The 22,205-nt window shown below is 37.8% G+C and overlaps 1 protein-coding gene across 5 annotated transcripts in view; it reads left to right on the forward strand.

The window, feature by feature from the left end:
- The window catches only part of KMT2E (lysine methyltransferase 2E (inactive)), a 72,454-nt gene that overhangs the window by 35,028 nt on the left and 15,221 nt on the right, over positions 1-22,205 (forward strand). For 4 of the 5 annotated variants that reach the window (XM_084788054.1, XM_084788057.1, XM_084788058.1 and 1 more), the window contains 9 exons: positions 4,850-4,908; positions 6,270-6,442; positions 9,545-9,583; positions 12,182-12,412; positions 12,516-12,646; positions 14,770-14,887; positions 16,028-16,137; positions 16,894-17,158; positions 17,809-17,907. In XM_084788054.1, coding sequence (XP_084644180.1) covers positions 4,850-4,908; positions 6,270-6,442; positions 9,545-9,583; positions 12,182-12,412; positions 12,516-12,646; positions 14,770-14,887; positions 16,028-16,137; positions 16,894-17,158; positions 17,809-17,907 — 1,225 coding nt within the window. The remainder of the gene's footprint in view (positions 1-4,849; positions 4,909-6,269; positions 6,443-9,544; positions 9,584-12,181; positions 12,413-12,515; positions 12,647-14,769; positions 14,888-16,027; positions 16,138-16,893; positions 17,159-17,808; positions 17,908-22,205) is intronic. The other variant, XM_084788056.1, reaches the window with a different exon arrangement.

Here is a 22,205-nt window from a genome sequence, read left to right on the forward strand (position 1 = left end):
TTGGCTACACAAGATTGTTTGAGGTCATCCTAGACTACATGAGATCCCTGTCTCAAACAACACCAGCAACAAGAAGTCTTTTTATTATGGACATTTAAAACCCAACAACAACAACAACAACAAAAAAAAAAAACGGCTGTGGGAATAGCTTACTTGGTAAAGTGCTTGGTCTATTAGAACCCATATTAAAAAATGTGCTTTATGGCATGGCTTTTAACCCTAGCCCAGGGGAGGCAGAAACAGAAGGATCTCTGGGGCTTACTGGCCAAGGCTGTCCAGGTACATTGGTAAGCTGTAGGCAAATGAGACAGTTTCAAAGGTGGTGTTTCCGAGGGTGAGACTTGAGATTGTTTTCTGCCCTCTACATGCATGTGCACCTGTGTGCTCACTAATGAGCGTGTACACACTGAAAAGAGCTCACATTCTTCCCCTGCTTCAGTAATTATCAGCATTTTCTTTTCTTTTTTATCCTTTGAGATAAAATATTTTCAGCCTAGGTGTGGTGGCACACACCTTTAGTCCCAGCACTCCGGAGGCCGAAGAAGCAGGTAGATCTCTGAGTTTGAGGCCAGGATGGTCTACAGAGTGAGTTCCAGGACAGCCAAGGCTACACAGAGAAACCCTGTCTCAGAAAAACAACAAAAATATAAAAGAACATTAATTTGTACTGTGCAGTTCAAATTAAGAATATAAATTGTTTTTACACTTGCATGTATTTACAGTATATCTGGGTCTATATCCTTTTACCCAAGTTCTCAACAAGACAAGAATAATGTAATTAGAATATCATAATTACTCAATTGCTCAGGTCCGTAGAATAATACATAATACCATCAACGCTAGCAACATTAATATAATTATGTAAAGCAACTTAGAACTTTTTGCCTTTGTGGACTATACCACAAAAGGATATTAAAGTCAATTTATATGCCACCAGGCTGTGCTGGTATCTGTGGTCTGTGCTGCTACCTGAGGTCATGCTGATATACATGGTCCATGGGGCCATGTAGATGTCCAAGATCCATGCTGCCGCTGGGGACATGTTGGTGTCTGTGAGCCATGCTGTTGCTAAGGCCACATTGGTGTCCGTTGTCCATGCTGCCACAGGATACCATGTTAAAGTGCATGATTAGGGCTGTAACAGGAGAGAGACCGTGTTGATGTCTGTATCCATGCTGCCACAGGGGATCACATTGAGGTCTATGTTTTGTGTTGTGCTGAAGGCTTTGTGGATGTCCATGGTCCGTGCTGCTTCTGGAAACCATGTGGAAGCCCATGTTCTGTGCTGCCTCTGGCTGTTAGGGGCAGGGAAGCTTCTTCTGCAATGTTATCAATGACTGCAGAATCATAATTGAGAGTGAGAGAGATGGAGGGCTTTTTGTGACAACCTCATGTCATTCCCCAAGAAAAGGGGGAAACTATCTAGTCAGAAGCCATTGAAGAGAATTCTTAAAACTTGTGATAAAGATGCTGAGCTGTGGCTCTTCACAGTTGACACCTTCAGATGGGGTGGGGTAGGAGAGGACTCAGTTTTCTTTAAAGGCTGGCCACTGGGAATTTGACCATGCTCCAGTGACTGACTATATGGGCAGTACAAATCGGACATTCCCTCCCCCCCCCCCCTTTTTGCAGGGAGGGTAAAAGAGTGGGAGGGTAGACCTAGGAGGAATGGGAAGCCTATGCAATCAGGGTGCTTTATATGAGATTCCCAAATAATCAATAAAATAATATGTTGGGAAAAAATCAATTTATTATATTTAAAGTCCCTTAAAGAATATCACTATGTAGTTATGATATGAACTACACACATATAGGTCGTTTAGATTATTAGTTTTATTTTGTATTTCTAAGTTAAACTTTTAAAATTAATTGTAGATTTACATAAAATAATGCACATAACTTGTGTATCCTTACCTACTTTCTCATAGTAGTAACATTTTGTGAAAATGTTTATAGAATATTATCATTAGGATATTCACATTTGAATATCAAGAAATAGAATGCCCATCATTGCAAGGCCTCTTCATCCTTCCTTTACTGAGTGTGCTCCCCAGTTCCTCTCACTCCTAGCCTTTAGCACCCACTAGCAATACCTCATTCTGATAATTTTATTTCAAGAAAAATATATAAGTAGAATCATACAGTATATGACACTATGCTTTTGCACTCATTATAATTATAAGTCACTGAGAGCTGTTTAATTTGCTTTATGTATCACTACGTTCTTTTTCATTGCTGGTATATTTTGTGCTTTGTATCATGCTTATTGACAAACCACCATGGAGAGGTGTATTTGGGGAATTTACTAACAAAGTTACTCAGAACATTATTACAGGCTTTAGTGTGAACTTAAATTTTTCCATGCCAAATTTTCCCCCATAGTCAATTGTATGAAAGTTGTATGTTTAGTGTATCTTTAGAACGCTTCGTGATGGGGTGCACCTTTAATCCCAGCACTTGGGAAGTAGAGGCAGCTGAGTTTGAAGCCAGTCTGGTCTACATACAAGTTCTAGAATAACTTGGAGAGACACTGGTGAGACATTGTTTCAAACAACAATAAGAACAGAACAACAACAAATTAAAAAAAAATAAAAGAAGTGATAATGGCTGGGTATGGATAATGGTAGAATGCTTTCTTAGTCTGTGCAGTGCCCAGGGTTCCCAGTACCACATGGATGAATGAATGAAAAAAATCACGAAACTGTTCTCTGAAATGGCTAATGCTGGTTTAGACTTGCACTAATAATGTGAATCATCCAGCCTGATTTCTTGAAGGGAGAGTCTTTTATAGCCTAGGCTACTTCTAACTCACAAGTATGGAATTAGAGAGATGCGCTATTACCATGGGTCCACTTAGTTTTTAATGTTAAAAATTACTTAAAAATTTTACTTTTGCAGTTACACAGCTCATTGTAAAAAAATAATTGTCATACTAAAGTCAAATGTATAAAACAAGGTATATTCAAGTAAGTCTGAATTCTGCCTTATCCTTTTTACTGCAGACCTTTTTCAAGGTTGAGTTGTTCTTCCATTGCTTGTTTCCTTACACACAGATACGCGCCTGTGCACACTCTCTACCTACTTCGCTAGACAGAAATGTTGTAGATGGAGTACTTGCCACATTTCCTTTCTTTTTTCTTTTCTTTTTTCATTTTGGTTTTTCGAGACTAGGTTTCTCTGTGTAGCCTTGGCTGTCCTGGACTCCCTTTGTAGACCAGGCTGGCCTCGAACTCACATCAATCCACCTGCCTCTGCCTCCCGAGTGCTGGAATTAAAGGCGTGCGCCACCACGCCTGGCTCACTTTTCCTTTCTTTTAAACAAATAGGATAGGAATTCATTGCTCTCTTCAAGGATTCCTTTCTATACCATGATTTAGTCTACTAGTCAGTTAGGTGGCCATTTGCTTCCAATCTTTTACTATCACAGCTGCAGTTTGGCTATATATTGTCAAATCTCCCTCCAGTTTGAGTGGTGTTAATTCTGAATTCCACCAACAATGGATAAACATGCCTGTTTTCTCAATTCTCCCAGTAGAGAATTCCACAAACTAGGAGTTAGCCAATTTAATTGGGTGAGAAATACTAACTTCACCGTGGGTTTACTTGGAATTCCTCATCATGAGTAAAGTTTTTGATTTTATGGTAACTATTAGCTTTTTGACAGTAGGCATCAGCAGCACACACAGGTTGGTCCTGTATATGCTGACTCAGAATCTTCCTGGTGCAGTTCCCAAGGGCTGGGATTACAGGCATATTCCACCTGGTTACCGTGACCAGAGGTTCTGATGGAGCATTGCCTGCTGATGAGTTCTGGAGGAATTAGTTAAAACTGACCTAAGCCATAATTAAAAGGGCAGTCAGCAGAGAGCTTTTTACTGCCACACTGCTGATACTGCAGGTCCTTGTGCACAATGACAGACATCCTTCCCTGACCTTAAACATGCTAGTCTGGAGCCCTACTCCAATTCCTGTTAAGAATAATCTGGTATATTTGATTTCTCTATACAATGGGAAATTACTTTTTCTTTTTTGGAGATAGCGTCTCACTGTGTGACTTGGCTGGTCTGGAACTTTCTTACGTAGACCAGGCTGGCCTTAGACTCAGAGACCCTCCTACCATTCCTGTAGTGTTATTAAGAGCAGAAGTGAGCAGGGTGGAGTGGCATGCAGCTATGATCCCAGAACAGTGGCTCAGATAAAGCTGGAAGCTGGTTGGGGTTACTTAGTGAGACCTTGTCTAAAACAGTATAAGGAAAGAAATCACAGAAACATTTAAAGCATATGAAAATCTACACTATATACTAATTTACCATCATACATTTATTGAAAACAATTTGTGGTAATTACAATTGCTAATGTGGCTTTATTTTTTTTAAAAAAGATGTATTTATTATGTATATAGTATTCTACCCATAGGCACACCCGCAGGCCAAAAGTGGGCATTAGATCACATTATAGATGTTGTGAGCCACCATGTGGTTCCTGGGAATTGAACTCAGGTTCTCTGGAAGAGCAGCCAGTACTCTTAGCCTCTGAGCTATCTCTTCAGCCCCCGTGGATTTGTTTTTAAGAGTTTTTTCTTTCTTTCTTTTTTTTTTTTTTTCTATAAATTTGACTTTGAAAAATGTGCTCACTTCCTAGGTAAAAAATTCTCAATAGGAAGAAATGGAGTAATAACTGACATCTACTGTTCTAGGGCATGTATAGGGTCAGGCAAGGGATGCTGCGAATATTGTATATTGTGTATTCACTAACTGTAAGAAAGATTATGAAATTCATCACATGTAAAATATCTTTATATCTATGCTTATGTAAGTTTGATTAGTAACATGTTAATGCTTTAATATAGGAATCTGGATAAAGAGAGGGCAGTGCTATTACAACGCCGGAAAAGAGAAAATATGTCAGGTATGTAAAAAGGACCTATTCTAAATTAAAGTTAGTGTGATTTGGAGAATAAGTAGTCTGAATATTTTTAATCAGATGCAAAAACACTTGATTGGTGTTTTTTGTTTTTTATTTTTAAATAAAAATTTTTTGCTTGTACATGAATGATTTATTTGCCTACGTGTATATTTGTGTACCACATGTGTGTCTGGTGCCCACAGAAACCAGAAGATGGTGCAGTGGATGCCTTGGGACTGACGTTATTGGCAATTATGAACCCTATATGGGTGCAGGGAACCAATTTTCTTAATTTTGTATATGCTACAATTTTCTGTTTAGGATTTTTTTTTTTCTTTTAGATAGGGTCTTCTTTTTAGCCTATGTTGGCTGGAGCGCACCTGACCAGGCTGGTCTGATGTGACTCAGTCATGTATACATAGTGGAGGCTTGTCTCATTAATGTGTGATCCTCTTTATAGTGGGAGAGGGGTGAGAGGGAGTTGGGTTTTTGGTTTTGGTTTTTTTGAGACAGAATTTCTGTGTATCCCTGGCTGTTCTGGAACTCTACTTGGATGCCCTAGGACCGAAGTTATTGACAGTTATGAGCCCCCATATAGGTTCTAGGAATTGAGCCCCTTGCACCCAAGCAAGACCAGGGTGGCCTTGAATTCAGAGATCTGCCTGCCTCAGCCTCCCAAGTCATGGGATTAAAAAGCATGTGCTTGCCACATTTTAAAAATTTTGGATTAAGACCTGTACAACCAGTTTTGTTTTGTTTTTCTGAGACAGAGTTTCTCTGTGTAGCCTTGATTTTCCTAGACTCACTTTGTAGACCAGGCTGGCCTCAGACTCACAGCGATCCGCCTGCCTCTGCCTCCCGAGTGCTGGGATTAAAGGCATGCGCCACCACGCCCGGCTGTACAACTAGTTTTAAACAATCATTTTTTTCACTCAGCTCTTGCTTTTTGGTAGACACTTTTGTTTTGTTGTTGTGTAAAGTTCCTTTGATTAAACAACGGTGCATAACTTTGCTTTTGTACTCTGATGGAATGTCAGGCTAAACTAAGTAAACATACAATTTTTTTTGAACATACAATTTTTATAGGCATGACTGAATTTCTACCCTTGAAAAATTGAGTTCCGTTAGTCATGTGTACTAGTGCCGATTTCCTCAGCCCACCAGCGTATGTCATTAGACATCAATCTTGTATGATTTAACATAAAGAAAAGAATTTAGGTATATCTTATGAGTGAGCGGCTGAAGTAAGATAATAAATGTATTCTTTAGGAACAAGGAAGGAACACTTGTCAGATGGAGTGTTGCTTTCTCTTCCTGCTTGAACTAGAAGAATTAAAGTGAGATGACTTTGCTTTTCATTAAAGATGGTGACACCAGTGCCACTGAGAGTGGCGATGAAGTTCCCGTGGAGTTATACACTGCATTTCAGCACACCCCAACTTCAGTCACTTTAACTGCTTCCAGAGCTCCCAGGGTCACTGATAAAAGAAGAAAAAAAAGTGGGGACAAAGAACAAAACTTTTCAAAATGTAAAAAGGTATGTTTTTGCCTTTTTATTTCCGGTGAGCAGATAACAGCTAATAGGAGGCTGAGTTACAGGCAAGGAAGGCATGACTAAGTAACTTACGTACTAACAAAGCTAGTCTCATAAGCACAGTACAGAGAGCATGGATGGCGGCTGAATATATGGGAGGATCTAGCAAAGTTGTATCTTACAACTCTTCCTTGAATATATTCATTTTAGTAAATGCTCCCTAGTTATTGAATTTCTTTTTTCTTTTTTTAATTTTTATTTGATGTCTAAGATGTAATAGCAGGCAACAGTTCATAGACTAACATTTCATTAAATTTGTTAACAAATTCTCAATTTCTTTGAATTCATTGAGACTTCAAATGAGGTTGTGGTCCTATTAGATTATAAAGTGAAGATATTTTGTTTGTTTGTTTTTGTTTTTCAAGACAGGGTCTCTCTGTATAGCCTTGGCTGTCCTAGACTTGCTTTGTAGACCAGGCTGGCCTTGAACTCACAGAGATCTGCCTGCTTCTGCCTCCTGAGTGCTGGGATTAAAGATGTGAGCCATCATGCCCGGCAAAGTGAAGATATTTTATCAATCATTTATTATTACTGTCATACAAATACTAATCATTTGGCTATCGTTTCCCACAGGAACATAATCTATAGGGTTTTAGCTGGGATCAGCAAACTATACCACTTATGACTTAGGTGTATGTGTTAGACTATAGCTCATCAACTTATGTACATATACTCTGTGATATTTACAATAAGGACAAAACAGCCTAATAATGCAGTTCTCCAGAGGTGCCCTTGCTAACTAATGCAAAAAATATTTTTCATGTAAAGTAAAAAGACTTTTTACATTGACTATATTGTTATCAAAGAATGGACTTATATGAAGATAAAGAAGTTATCGCTTTGAAATCAAGGAGTTTTATTGTACCTCTGGAGTACTTTACTTGAGTATGATATACTTTAAAGTTTTTCATTTTCTAATGTCACCTTCTGTAACTGCTGAGGTCTGTGTCTATTCTCTTTATTTCTTTTATGTTTCTATTTACTAAGTCTATACAGTTGGACATTACTAGAGTCACCAACAATTTGCAGCCACATCTCTACTGCATTGCTTATTTCACCTCTTTTTTTTTTTCTTTTTGAGACAGGGTTTCTCTGTGTAGCCTTGGCTGTCCTGGGCTCGCTTTGTAGACCAGGCTGGCCTCGAACTCACAGTGATCTGCCTGCCTCTGCCTCCCGAGTACTTATTCACCTTTTGAAGTAGTCTTTTGCATCTTTTTTCTCTTAAACTACTAGAGTGAGTGTATTTTCTCTGGCAAATACACTTTTTCTTTGCGTCCTGTGGTGGCACTTGAACCTTTTATTTTAGTACTCAGTCACATTGTGCCATATTTTGTTAGTGGCTTCCTCATCTCTAATTTTCAGAAGGAGCTGTAGCTGTATAGTAAGTGTATGGTATCTGACTGATGGTTATGATCTCAGCCTCCTTTCACAGTCTATAGTAAGTCACTGATAGGTTAACTCAGCCGTTGGGCTCCTGTGCTTTATGAGACTATAGTGTCGTTAGGTTATAAAGTTACTTAGAAACCTGATCCTAGTGCATTTGTTTTACGTAGTTTGGTTTCATAAAGCATAGATTGTGTATTTCCTTTGGGTGAAATGACTAATGAGTATTCAAAATGAATAAGCCTGCGCCTTGTGTCGCTTATTTTACAATATTGCTGTGTATTATAAATGGAAGATAACTCCCCAGACAGTAATATTTGACAGGAACTATAGAATTAAGAATATCCAAGAACTGAGCATAAGACTTTGTTCCTTTGTGTGTTATTTTTTAATATGTGGGCAGTGTACGATAAAAATAGATAGCAAAAGCCTATAGTTTTCCTTTGTATATTCAGCCTATTTTTATTTAATTGTGGAGAATGAATGGAGTTAGTCATACATTTTTGAAGAGATGACAGTTTTAGAATATTTATAAAATCCAATTAAGGTATTCTTAGTGTTTTTTAGTAATTCAAAATTGATATGAAATTTTAACATTAAATGATAAATATTAATGTTTATTTCCCTACAAAGAATAGTTTATTGACAGCAAATATTAGTTTTGAGTGTCCCTTCACAGCTCGAGTATTTCTATATCTGAAAACATAAAAGAGTTCTCAGAAAGTTTTAGAAATTAAAGCATTCCCTTTGAACTATGAATTTCAAAGTGCAGTTTATTTCAAAACCTTTGGGTAGAAAAACTCTAGCCTAAAGTATTTTGGGTCAGGGATGCTCAACCTGTATCACTTTCTTTTTCCGGGGACTTAACAGAGAAGTAGCTGTTCCCCCAACAAGCCATGTTGTCTTGGAATTTAAGCGAACTGGTTAAACATGGCAGTGAAAAGAGCCTAGAGGCATCTGCCTAATCTCAAATCCTTCCTCTTTGTTTGTTTTGTTTTGTGAGACAGGGTCTTAATGTGTAGTCCTGGCTGGCCTGGAATTCACAGAGATCCCCCTGCCTCTGCCTTCATGCTGAGATTAAAGGCATGTACAACCATGTGCATCAAATACCATTTTCCTTTGTGTTTCCTTCTACACCAAACTTGTCTTATATCTTTCTTGATGTTGCATGTGTCCGTACTTGTCTGTCTCAGCAGCATGCCTGATACTCAGGCTCTAAAATCTGTAAATCATATTTAATCTTTCATAATCAAACTTATTCTCAAAAGCTCTATTGAGTTTTCTGTTGAAATATCTTAGTATATCTTTTATCTTTTTGTTATTTCAAATTTAGTCCAAGTTCTCACTGTCTTGTAGTGCAGTAATTCATTTCACCTATATAATTGGTACCTGCAGTATTTAACACATATAATATTTAGAAGTTTTTATCTTTGCACCATTGTGTACATACTTTATGATTCTGAATAGTTTTCATTCTATTTGTAGCAGAATGCTATTTTGGCATAACTTTATTTACTTCACAATTCCTCTTGCTTTAGCTTTATTGTTATTGGCAAATTATTTCACTTTAGCAAAATGCTTCAATGAACATTTGCTTCTTGTTATTTATATCCAAATTGGAAAAAGAAAAAAACCTAATACAGAATTCCATGCTTACTTTAGGCCTTTCGTGAAGGATCTAGGAAGTCATCAAGAGTTAAGGTAAATACATTAAATTAAGGCATTATTGTTAACTAGTGCTAAACCAAGGGCTTGCTGAGTAGCTGTTTGCTTATGCTGATACTTTATGCTCTGTGCTCATTGCTTAGTGCATTTACAGGAAGTAAGATCCTAAAGTTCTAATTGGATTAATAAATCACTTCTTGACAGTTTATTGATGTGGTTAATAACAGTAACAAAAACTGGGAGGCATATAAATAGTACACTCTGCACAGTAATCCAGAGTTACATTGAAAATGGCAGAGTTGAAATTCTGAGATATTCAAGTTAGATACTATACTATAAAACCACCTTAGTCTCTTATATATGAGCTAGTCACATGACCTTGAATTAGTTAGCATACATCCTCAAGAATTTGGATGCTCAAATTCCCAACAAAAGCAAGGCTCTGCTTTCTCCACAAACACAGGTTTATGCTAAGTTATAGAAGTATCTTTATGATGTTATATGGCTTCCTGGGGCTAGGTAGAAAAGGAAAGCAAATGTATGTATGCAGAGAGGTCTTGTATGTAGCCTTAGCTGGTCTGGAACTTGCTAATAGTCCAGATTGGCCTCAAACTTGCAAGGAGTGTTTTGCTTCTGTCTCCTAAGTGCTGGGATTATAAGGCTAGCACAAGTTTCTTAAATTTCCAACTTAGTATTAAAAAAAAAAAAGACATGTTCTGGTATTTTTATTTACTACAATATGAATCACAATAGTTATTCTACATTTTTTAAAAACTGCCAGTACTCAGATGATGATTTTTATATAATTTTGTAACTCTCCACATTAGTATGTGTGATATTGCACATTCAAACGTTCTTTTTGTGTTAAAGTTTGAGGTACTGTACTTCAATTTGTAGAATTTGTTCTGTCAGTGTACAAAGTACAGGCAAAAGTTTTCAAAGGTTTTAGGAGGAACTGAAAGATGGCTCAGCAGATAAGGCATAGCCGCTCTTGCAGAGGACCTGGGGTCAGGTCTAAGCACCCACATGGCAGCTCACAACTGTTTTAGTTTCAGTTCTACAGGATCTGACCCTCTTCTTTGGCTTTCATGGGCACTGCATGCACAATGTTCATATGTGCATGAACGTACATACAGGCAAAACACTCATACACATTAAATAAAAATGCATCTTTAAAACATTTATTTGAATTATTAGTACTGTAGCATTCTTTTTTCCTATTTTTACCTAATCACCAGAATACTAGGCTTCATAAGGAATCAATATCTTTTACTTAGAAACAATTCCCTTTATTACATAAAAAAGTGACTAGGAATAGGGAAATTTTCCTTGTCAACGTTAAATAAAAACTCTTTTAGCTTGAAAGCATTACTACTCCAGTAAGTAATTCTTGAGTAAAATTTACAAGATTAAAGCGCAATAGAAGAGCTGTATTAAAGACATATACCAAGCATTTGGTTGCAAGCACAAGCATAATTTAAAAACTTAATATAGTTCTTTAGTATAAAATTCTGGCTCATAAAATCTTTGTCAAACAATCAATCAATAGTGTAATATGTATATAATAAGGTATCTACTCAAGATATACTAATACATTTTTTTGTACTGCTGGTTATTTGAGTTAGGATGTTTTATATGCTAAACAGCCATTTCACTGCTGATATAATTATAATTGATATAATTAGCCTAGTCCCATCAAATAGTTGATCAGCTTAGTACAGTTTATTGTTCATTGTAGAAAATACTTACAATAAAGATTATTTCTATAGAAGATGAGTCGAAGGTACATTTTAGTAATGTGTTACTGGCATACACTGTTTGCCCCAGTACTGGAAACTGAACCTCAGGCTTTGTGCTTGCTAGTAAAATACTCTTAGCTGTATTCTCTTCCCCCTTTCACTTTTTATTTTTGAGACAGGCTATCACTATGTTGCCCTGGGCCGATCTTGACCTCAGAGTGCCTTGAACTTACTTACAATCCTCTTATTTCAGCATCCTTAACAGCTAGTTTGTAGACCTCCCAATCAGACTTGGCTTAAAATGAAGACATCTTCAGTGTTTAAGAGTGCATACAGACTTATTCAAGTTAAAATAAACAAGTTTGCTGCTATTAAGTAGATATTGGCAATCTGTAGAATAAGAAATGAAGCCGGGCATAGTGGCGCACACCTTTAATCCCAGCACTCGGGAGGCAGAGGCAGGTGGATCACTGTGAGTTTGAGGCCAGCCTGGTCTACAAAGCGACTCTAGCACAGCCAATGCAACACAGAGAAACCCTGTCTTAAAAAAAAAAAAAAAAAAAAAATTTAACATGCTTTCTGGTTTTTGTTTTATTTGGCCACTACCTGAGATTGATCCAAATTTTAAGTATTTGATTTTATTGATATCCTTAAATTGGCTACTGCAGTGATAGTGACACTTGAATTTTTGCTATTTCAGTGTAACTCAGCCTTCATGAGTGTTCCAGGTTATTTTCCTGGAGTCTAGTATAAAAATTTAATGGGCTAAATTATGACCTTTTAATTTTGTCAGCTTAGATAGCCAAATACTATAGCTTATATTCTTTTATATAAATTGTCATTTGATGTGTGTGCTAAAATTCAAATGGTAATCCTTGTTTTGCTATGATTTTAGGGTTCAGCACCAGAAATTGATCCTTCATCTGATGGTTCAAATTTTGTATGGGAGACAAAAATCAAAGCATGGATGGATCGATACGAAGAAGCAAATAATAACCAGTATAGTGAAGGTGTTCAGCGGGAGGCACAGAGAATAGCTCAAAGACTGGGCAGTGCGGCTGACAGCAAAGACGTGAACAGACCAGAGCTAAGTTCCAACAATGCACTCTTCAAACCTCCTGTAGAGGTATATATCACTTGTCAAAAACTGTGGCACTGACTGTGTGTTGTGTATATCTTCAGTTAGGGTGAAATTAACCAACTAAACTTAAAACATTTACTGATTCTAGAGCCATATACAGAAGAATAAAAAAATTCTGAAATCTGCCAAAGATCTGCCTCCAGATGCACTTATCATAGAATACAGAGGGAAGTTCATGCTCAGAGAGCAGTTTGAAGCAAATGGATATTTCTTTAAAAGGTATATTCATTTTTTTCCCATGTTGATTTTCTAGAGTTAACAGTTTGGAGGTTTTGGTTTTTTTGAGATATTTTCATTCTGTAACCCAGGTTGGCCTGGAACTCTTTATTCTTCCTGCTTTGGCCTCCTGAATGTTCCATTTACAGAGATGAGTCCCTACTCTCAACAAATTGAGTGTGTGTGTGTGTGTGTGTGTGTGTGTGTGTGTGTGTGTGTGTGTGTGTGTGAGAGTGTGTGTGCACGTACACACACAGAGTATGTATGTATCTGTGGCACCCGTGTGAAGGTCAGAGGACACCCTCAGATGTCAGTCCCCACCTTCCACCTTGTTTGAGACAGAATCTCTTTGTTGTTCACTGCCATGTGTACCAACCCAGCTGGCCTGCCAGCCTCTATGTCTGTTTCTTCACCTCACCCCGCCCCCCTCCTGCACCCCCCACTCCCAGCTTGATGTAGCAGCACGGATATTACACCATACCCTGCCATACCTGCTTTGTAGATTCTGAGGATGCTAACTTGGGCCTTACAACACAGCAAGTGTTTTACCTGCTAAGCCACCTCCCTAGTCGATCACAGATGTTTTGAATACTGTGCCTAGATGCTTGCTGTGTTTTTTTCCCCCTGTGATTATTTCAATATTTTAAAGTATAATGTGGCTGACTTGCCAATAATAACTTTTGTAGTGTATTAACATGTGAAGGTCTATTTCCCAGGGGCTGGAGAGGATCAGAGCACTGGCTGTTCTTCCAAAGGTCCTGAGTTTAATTCCCAGCAACCACAGCGTAGCTCATAACCATCTATAGTGAGATCTGGTGTCCTCTTCTGGTGGGCAGGCACACATGCAGGCCGAACACTGTATACATAATAAATAAATAAATCTTTAAACAAAAAAAAGAATGAAAGAAAATACCCAAAGTTTTAAAAAAATAGCTATATAAAGAAAAGATTTATTTCCCAGCATATTGCCCACTTCTTCTGTTTCTGAACTCTGTAGTAAGCCACTTTAAACAAGTAAAAACAAGATAGCTTAGCTATATAGGGTGTCAGTCAGGAATTCTCACTACCTAAGATTTTCAGGAACCTTGCCTCCTTCTGCTTAAGTAGTAATGTACTTGCTGGAACTTGAAAAGATGACGGTGACTAAAGTTAAAACTGCCCCTTCTTTATTACAGTGTTAGTTATATTCCTGTGCTGCCACCCTATTTTAACTCCCACGTTGTTGGTGTTGGCGTGGTTTTAAAGGCTTCTTTGGAGGTTTGGGATTCTTGTGGAAAATTGATTTGATCTTGTGATTGCCATTCCTTTTTAGATGTATAGAAATATGTTGCTGCCTTTATGGAAATAAAAGTCTGTGCTATTTAATATGCTAACATTATAAAATATTCTTAGTTTATAATTTGAGTTTTTATTTAAGCCATAAAAGATATATAAGGTCTGTACCTCTTATAAAGCATATTTTATCTGAAATGTAGTGTAAATCACATTTAACCACGCCAAGAAATGGGACTTCAAAAGCATGTAGTTACCCTGTAAAGGGAATGTTTTTTTCTTTTTATCTCTGCCTAATTTTCTGCCTAAAGGGGGCTGGAGAGATGGTTCAACAGTTAAGAGCACTGGCTGCTCCTCTAGAGGACATGGTTTTGACTCCCAGCATCCACATGGTGGCTTACAACCAGCTAGAACTCCAGTTCCATGGGATCCAAGACCCTCTTCTGAATTCTGTGGGTACCAGACACACAGATGGTATGCAGATATATACAGGCAAAATACCCATACACATAAAATAAAGATTAAAAATATTCTTTAAAAACTTTCTACCTTAATTGCTTTTGATAGGCAACTTGAGGTAGACACAAGTCTTGTTGACGTAGTTACAAGTGGCTCCTGGAGTCAGTGCCCATATTCAAACACTTGCATTATTACCAACTGTATCTTTCAAAGGTTTCTTAATGTGTTGTTTTTACCTATTTGTCTTTAAAGAATAACAGAAAAGTCTTTGTTGTTTTCTCTGTGACACTGGGGACTGAATTGAGGACCCTGAGCTTGCTAGGCAAGCACTTTACCACTAATGTATCTACTCTAGCCCTGTTGTACTAAAAGCTATAATACTTCTTTGTTTGTAGGCCGTATCCTTTTGTTTTATTCTACTCTAAGTTTCATGGGCTAGAAATGTGTGTTGATGCGAGGACTTTTGGGAATGAGGCTCGATTCATCAGGCGCTCTTGTACACCCAATGCAGAGGTAAGCTTACTGAGATCTTAGGGCAAGTAGGGACACAAAGCCTACAAACACCTTTTAACTAGTGATGCATTTTGTTTTGTCTAAACTTTTTCTGCCATCATATTTAGGTGGTAATCTTAAAATTACTACCCAGAAGCTGTGCGTGGTGTGCACTCGCTCCTGTTATCTTTTGGGAGGCAGAGACAGTCAGAACTCAGAGTTCAAGTCTGGCCTCTTCTACATAACAAGTTCCAGGCTAGCCAATGCTACACAATGAGATCTTGTCTCAATTTTTTTTTAAAAACGTTGCATATCTATGAAACTGTGATGTTCCTTGTAGGAGAGAGGGAATATTGTATTTTTGTTTATATTGAAAGCTCTGTTTATAAGTCAGGTACATTATTTTTCTGAACTTCCATGACATAGCTAAAAGCTAAAGTAGATTTAAATTTTTTAAAAATATTTTGTGTGTGTGTGTGTGTGTGTGTGTGTGTATGTTTTACTAGAAAATTAACTAGGACCTCATACGTTAGGCAAGTGTTTTTCCACTGAACTACATCCCTAGCCTATGCTTTTTTTGTGTAAAATGGTAGTGCCTAACCAAAAAAGTAAAAAAAAAAATTTTAAAAAGTGAAGTGAAACTAAAACTGTGTCAAGAAAAAGTATTCTTAAGTGTACCATTAGTGCACACTCACACTCAGGGTGATAGATTTACTGGAAAGAATCCACGATTTCAAACATGATGGAGAGGTAAAGATCATTCCTGTGCTGCAGTGGTCAGAGTGCGCTGTTTGGTGTTCTGGGTGGTAGGTGGTAGTTTGTAGGGTGAGTGTTGGCAATGTACCTTTGAAAACCTGTCAGATGACACTGCTGATTTGTGACTCTTGTGATGAATGGTAGTTTTCCATGTCATGTTTATAAAGTGCTTTTAAGAATACTTTTCAGCCACTCACAGTAGTGCACACTTTTAATCCCAACACTCAGAAGGCAGAGGCAGGTGGATCTCTGTGAGTTCCAGGCCAGCCAGGGCTATATAGTGAGACACTGTCTCAAAAACAAACAACAGTAAAACCCAATAACAATGAGAACTTTTCCTAATTGCTAGGTAAAGATGTTCTAAATCATTTATAGAAGTGTAAATTTATTCTTCTTAATTACCAGGTGAGGCATGAAATTGAAGAGGGAACCATCCATCTCTACATTTATTCTATACAGAATATTCCTAAAGGGACTGAAATTACTATTGCCTTTGATTTTGACTATGGGAATTGGTAAGTTCAAGTCTGTAAATGCCTTATGTTGTTTTAACGTAGTTTAACGTCTTCATAATAATTAGACATTGTTATTACTTTATCAGGAGACAGTTAAAAGGGCCTGAAGTTAAGTGTGCTGTAATCAGCTGTAACATGAGCATTCACACGTTATAATTATTAGCTCAAATTCAGCTGTAGAAATCTCATTTGATTATGTCACAACTTTTTCCCTCATTTCCTTGTACTTCAACTTGTTCAATAATTTAGTTGATCACTTGATTATGAACACATATTTTTTTCTTAAAAACAAAAGATAACTACATCAATTTTTTTTCAGTGTAGTAGAAATGGTTTGTTGGAGCCCATAGCTAGCATTTTTCATTGAAGTCATGTTTCTAGTCAGCATAACATTGTCAGAACAAGTAAGGATGCTTTTGGCCTTAGTGCTATAGCATCATTTTACATTAACAGATTGTGTTCTAAAATCACCATCTACAGATTGGTGCTACAGTTCCGGGTAGAACCCTTGCCTAGCAAGCATATCTGAAGTACTTGTCTTTGGGTTCAGTCTCCAGTAGTACAAACAACAAAACCAATATCTAATACTTTGTTTTTATGAGAAAACATTTATTTTGTGATATCAGAAATTTAAGTTAGTAAAGTATTAAGGCATACTTATAATAACAATATGAATTTTATGGAGTTACAGCTTTAAAAATTATGAACTTCTCAGTCTTGTTTTATATGTTAATATTTTCCTGGCTATCATTTCAGTAAATACAAGGTGGACTGTGCATGCCTCAAGGAGAATCCAGAGTGCCCTGTTCTAAAGCGCAGCTCAGAATCCACAGAAAACATCAATAGTGGTTATGAGACCAGAAGAAAGAAAGGGAAAAAGGAGAAAGATATTTCAAAAGAAAAAGATATACAAAATCAGAATATGACTTTGGATTGTGAAGGAACAAACAACAAAATGAAGAGTCCAGAAACCAAACAGAGAAAGCTTTCTCCACTGAGACTGTCGGTGTCAAACAATCAGGTACCGCCTCCCCTGACTTTCAAGGAAGTTATTTTAAAGAGTAAAGTGTCATATTTAACCCTCTTAAAGCATAAAATCATTTAAGAATTTATTATTTTTCCAGTGCTGGGGTTTGAACATAGGGCCCAACCCATACTACACAGCTCCCAGCCTGATCTGCGACTTAGCTACTTACAGATTTTCCTACCAAGTATTAAGAAACGGAACATTTCCCTAAGGCTAGGCAACTAAAGACATGGGTTTTTGTAGTTGTTTTGGGACAGTGTCTCACTGTGTGGCTTGGAACTCACTACATTGACCAGGCTAGCCCCAAACTCAGGTCTGTCTGTGTCTGCCTCCAGAGTACATGACTAAAGGTGTGTCCCACGTCTAGCCATCTTAACTATTAAAGTGAACAAGCACTGGAGGTTTCGTATCTGCAGTCTTGGTAAAAATTTGTTTAGGAACAAATAAAAACATAAAGCCACATTACTATATATGACAGGAACTTTAGAAAATAAAATTACTTGCTTGTATGGATTTGAAAACTTTAGAAATTCAGATTTTGATGGGCTTCTTATTTCACAATTGTGGTCAAAAGGCTCAGTGTATAGGTCTCAGTTTATAGATGGGGTAGTAGTTTCTGTAAAGAAATCATTTCCATTTTTCAGGAACCAGATTATATTGATGATATAGAAGAGAAAACTCCTATTAGCAATGAAGTAGAAATGGAGTCTGAGGAGCAGATCGCAGAGAGGAGGAGGAAGATGGTAAGCGGGACGGCCTCTGGCGGGTGCTCAGGGTGCCCTGGGCTGAGGCAGTTAGCTGCCCTATGTGGCTTCTGTCCGGCAAGTAGCCAACTGGGACACATGCTAGGACACTGAGCATTTTCATCTGGCTTTACCATTACCATTTAAGTGCACTTACTGATTTGGGGGGTGGGGAGTTATTTTTATTGACTTTCATTCAGATTTTTAAGAATGTATACCACTTTAAGAAATAATTTTGAACATTTTTGAAGCCAAGATTTGTTAATAAATTTAATGCCACAATTATTGTTCGGTTTGTCTTTTCATTAGCTGAATATATTGTTTCTTTTCATGACTTAAGACAGAACATAAACAGAATGTGAAGCTTGGTAAATGAGTTAGCCAAACTTTAAAGCCCAGCATGATTTAGTAGTCAGCATGTATGTATTCTCACACTATCCTCATAAACAAAATCTCTATCTCCCTCATGATTTATCTGCCAATGTTTGTCAGTGCAAATGCTGGACAAGAAACTGTAACTCAGTTCTAGCAGCAGAGGGTGCTGACTCGTACCTGTGGCTCAGACCTTGCAGTGCTGACCCACTAGGACTGCCATGACATGAGCAGAGACGTAGCCTACAGCGCTGGGGTATTGGTGATAGAGCACTTGCATAGCGTGTGAGGGCCTGCGCTGACCTGGCGTGCCCTCTCCTGACTTCTAAAAAACTAACATTTTGGTTTAAGAAATGAAAGTGACTTTACAAAAACAATGATGGCCATGGTGTAGGTTTCCAACATTCCATGTTTTCTTTATTTTACATTCATTGGTATTTTGCCTGTATGTCTGTGTGAGGCTGTCAGAAACCCTGGAACTGGAGTTACAGACACTTGTGAACTACCATGTGGGCGCTGGGAATTGAACCCAAGTCCTCTGGAAGAGCAGCCTAGCCATCTCTCCAGCCCCCTTCTGTTTCTTGATGTTGGGGTTCTCGTGCGTTTTATTACATGGGATCTTGTGTGTTACATGTAACAAGAGTGGGGATGTAAGAAATTGATCTTTGTAGACCTACTTAATCTCTTTTAAAAAGCATGATATAGTGGTCATCCTCAACTGATTCCTAAAATATCTGCATTATGAAAGCAATACAGAACTGTTTCATAGCCTCAGGATTGCAAAACTACTTGTCTGTTAATAAAGGGTAGAGATAGAATAATAAAGAATACAGGTGAAAATATGAAAGTGGTTTGTTTCTATATTTAAAGGGATTATCTTGAACTCTTTTTCAAGATTCATTATCTTAAATTACTTACATCCTAATTACCTAGGGTTTTTGTGTATACGCACTCACTTTGCGTGTATGGCATTCAGAGGTCAGAAGAATGCCATCAAATCCTCTAAATTTGAGTTGTGAGTGTTTGTGAGGCACCATGTGTATGCAGGAAATTTAACCTGGGTCCTCTGGACGAGCAACACGTTCTCTTAATGTCTGAGCCATCTCTCCAGCCCGCTACGGCCCTTTCTTTACCATTAATTTTCAGTATTGTCCTGTTCATTCCCCAATTGGGGCAGCTTTCAATTTGTATTACTTCTGCAGAAACTTTTGGATCAGTTTACAGTAAAGCATGGTTAAGTATTGTTCGGGGGGCTGGAAAGATGGCTCAGCAGTTAAGAGCACCATCTGCTCTTCCAGAGGTCAAGAGTTCAATTCCCAGCAACCACATGGTAGCTCACAACCATCTATAATGTGATCTGATGCCCTCCTCTGGCGAGCAGGTGTACATGCAGGCAGAGTGCTGTGTACATAATAATAAATAAATAAGTCTTTTTAAAAAGTATTGTTTGGGCCATATATCTAATATGAGAACTTTTATAACTGGGTTTAAGAACTAGAACAGGCAGCTGAGAATGGTAGCACGTGACTAGTTTCAGCAGGTGGGATGCAGATGCTGCGTGATGAGTTCAAGACCATCCTCTACTACATAGTAAGGTTAAGGACAGCCTTACCTACAGGAAACCCTGTCTCAGAAACAAACTTTAATCTAACACTTTGGGAAGAATAAGATGGTGCTGAAGGTTGTAATGGGTCATTAATTTTATTCAAATTGCATTTTTATCACTATGGTGTTACTTTTAAAAAACCAATCAAGCCAGGCATGGTGCCCTTTAATCCTGGGTACATAGAGGCAGACACATCTCTTTGAGTTTGAAGCCAGCCTGGTCTATATAGCTAGTCCAGGATAGTTGGGGCTATAGAGGACCTCCTTCCCTTCCCTGAAAAGTATATATACATATACATATACACATATACCTCAATGCTAATAAATGTTCAGAACTTAGAACATCCTATTTTTAGATCCTAGAAAATTGTATAACCTTTGCATGTTAAAAAAATTAGTGTAGAAAACATGCATTTTCTAACCTTGCTTGTGATCATTTTTAGCTAATGTTAAATTCTAATCTTCTAGTACAGTGATCCTAAAGCTACCCCTGAAGTGACTTTAAAACTGGAAATTGTGTTTACAGGAGTGTAAAAATGTGGAAACCCTATAAGTTATGACTGCATGGTGTCATTTTGAGGGGATAGAAAGTGAAATTTAAAACATTTGCTTTGTTGCAGTTATTCTACCAGTATGGCCTAATAATGTTTATTACTAGGCCTATAATTATTATTATGACTGTATTTATTAACCTGCTAGCAATCAATCAAGACACAGACACCTGTTATACTTTAAAATAGCCTTAGTTAACCTGGGGCAGGGCAGATATCAATCTTCTAAACTACTTCCTGCCCCATGCCATCTACTTCTAATAACTTCTATCAAGCTACCTCCCATCCATCATCCCAAACACTTGCTAATGTTCTTCATCTGGGCCAAATCTCCATCCACGCCAGCCATGCGCTTCTCCTCCACCTAACCCATGGTGCAGCCTCCGTCTTCTCTCCTCTCCTATGGTCTCCCTTCCTCCCAAGATTCTCTCTGTCTCTCCAAACCCTGGAACCTTAGCCATGCCTATCTCATTTTCCCTGCCCAGGTTTGATGGCCTTTTATTGGTCAAATAGGTGAGGCTCTTAGGCAAGGTAGAGGTGGGGCAGAGAGACCAAGCAGTAATTAGCATCAAAATACACCAGACCAAAGGCTACCATTGCTTCCTTGCAATCTCATTTGTAACTGATGCATTTACTTGATGTTTCCTTTATATTTAATAAAGAAAAAAAAAAAAAAAGCAGGTTCCTAAACAATTAGTGTTTCTTCTCAAAGCCATATTTGATTTTGGAATAAAATTTAATTTCAATCAGCCTTTATTCTTCCCTGCTATTTACACTGGTTATATTAATGCTAGCAGTTGGAAGAGAGCAAATGGAAAAGTGGCAACTTATAAAGGAAGCAGGATACAGATGGTAGCAATACTTCTGAGAAATGTATGTGAAGCTGATTAAATTTTTCTTTTGTGCAAGACAGTCCTAAGAACATCATTATCATTATGTTCCATTTACCTTATTTGGATAAAGAGGAATCAGTAATACTTTCCTCCAAGTCAAATTCAGTGTAACCTTTTGTAGTAAGATTTTAGCTAACAATTGTTTTATTGATTTTAATTATATAACTAAATAGTTTCCATCTTGCTCAGTTTTAACAAATATATTAGTATGTGAGGGTGTAATGTGTTGTGTGTCTGTGTAATTAAAACCGTCTGGAACTCTTGACATCCATCTGCCTCTACCTTCAGATGTTCTGATGGCCTATCCTAGCTAAATAGCTTAAACTGGACTCCATGGAAGTTAACTCATTAGGGTGTTCACATTTAGGACAGAAATTTGAGAATCAATGGAAGGACAGTCTGAAGTTATGGGGTCTAGGAGTGCCCAGAGTTGTAGTGTCCTTGCTTGGAGGTTTTCGCACAGGAGCCAACTACTCATACACCCTGGATCAAAGACTTTCTCTCATGTCTTCCCATATATGCCATCTAGCCTTTTCAACTGACATGCTTTATAGAGCACATTAGTACTTAACAAAACTTTGAGTGCATGCTCTATGGATAGAGTTTACTTAATGCAAATCAGAGTGAATAGAGAAGGCAGAGCAGCTCTCATAGGGAATCATGAATGTCAAGGAACAGGGTTGTGAGGGTGCACTGAACTCGCATGCGACAGGGGAAATGGGGACACCATGCAAGCAGTACTTTCTACTTTGGAAAGATTTTCCTTGATAATAGTCTTAGCTATTTAAAGTTCATTTATTAGTTCTAAATTGCTGTTTGAAGGGGGTTACCGAAAACTCCAGTTTATATATATATATAAGGGTGTATCAAATCCAGC

The sequence above is a fragment of the Acomys minous genome (assembly GCF_964271855.1).
Source record: "Acomys minous genome assembly, chromosome: 6".
NCBI classification, from domain to species: Eukaryota; Metazoa; Chordata; class Mammalia; order Rodentia; family Muridae; genus Acomys; species Acomys minous.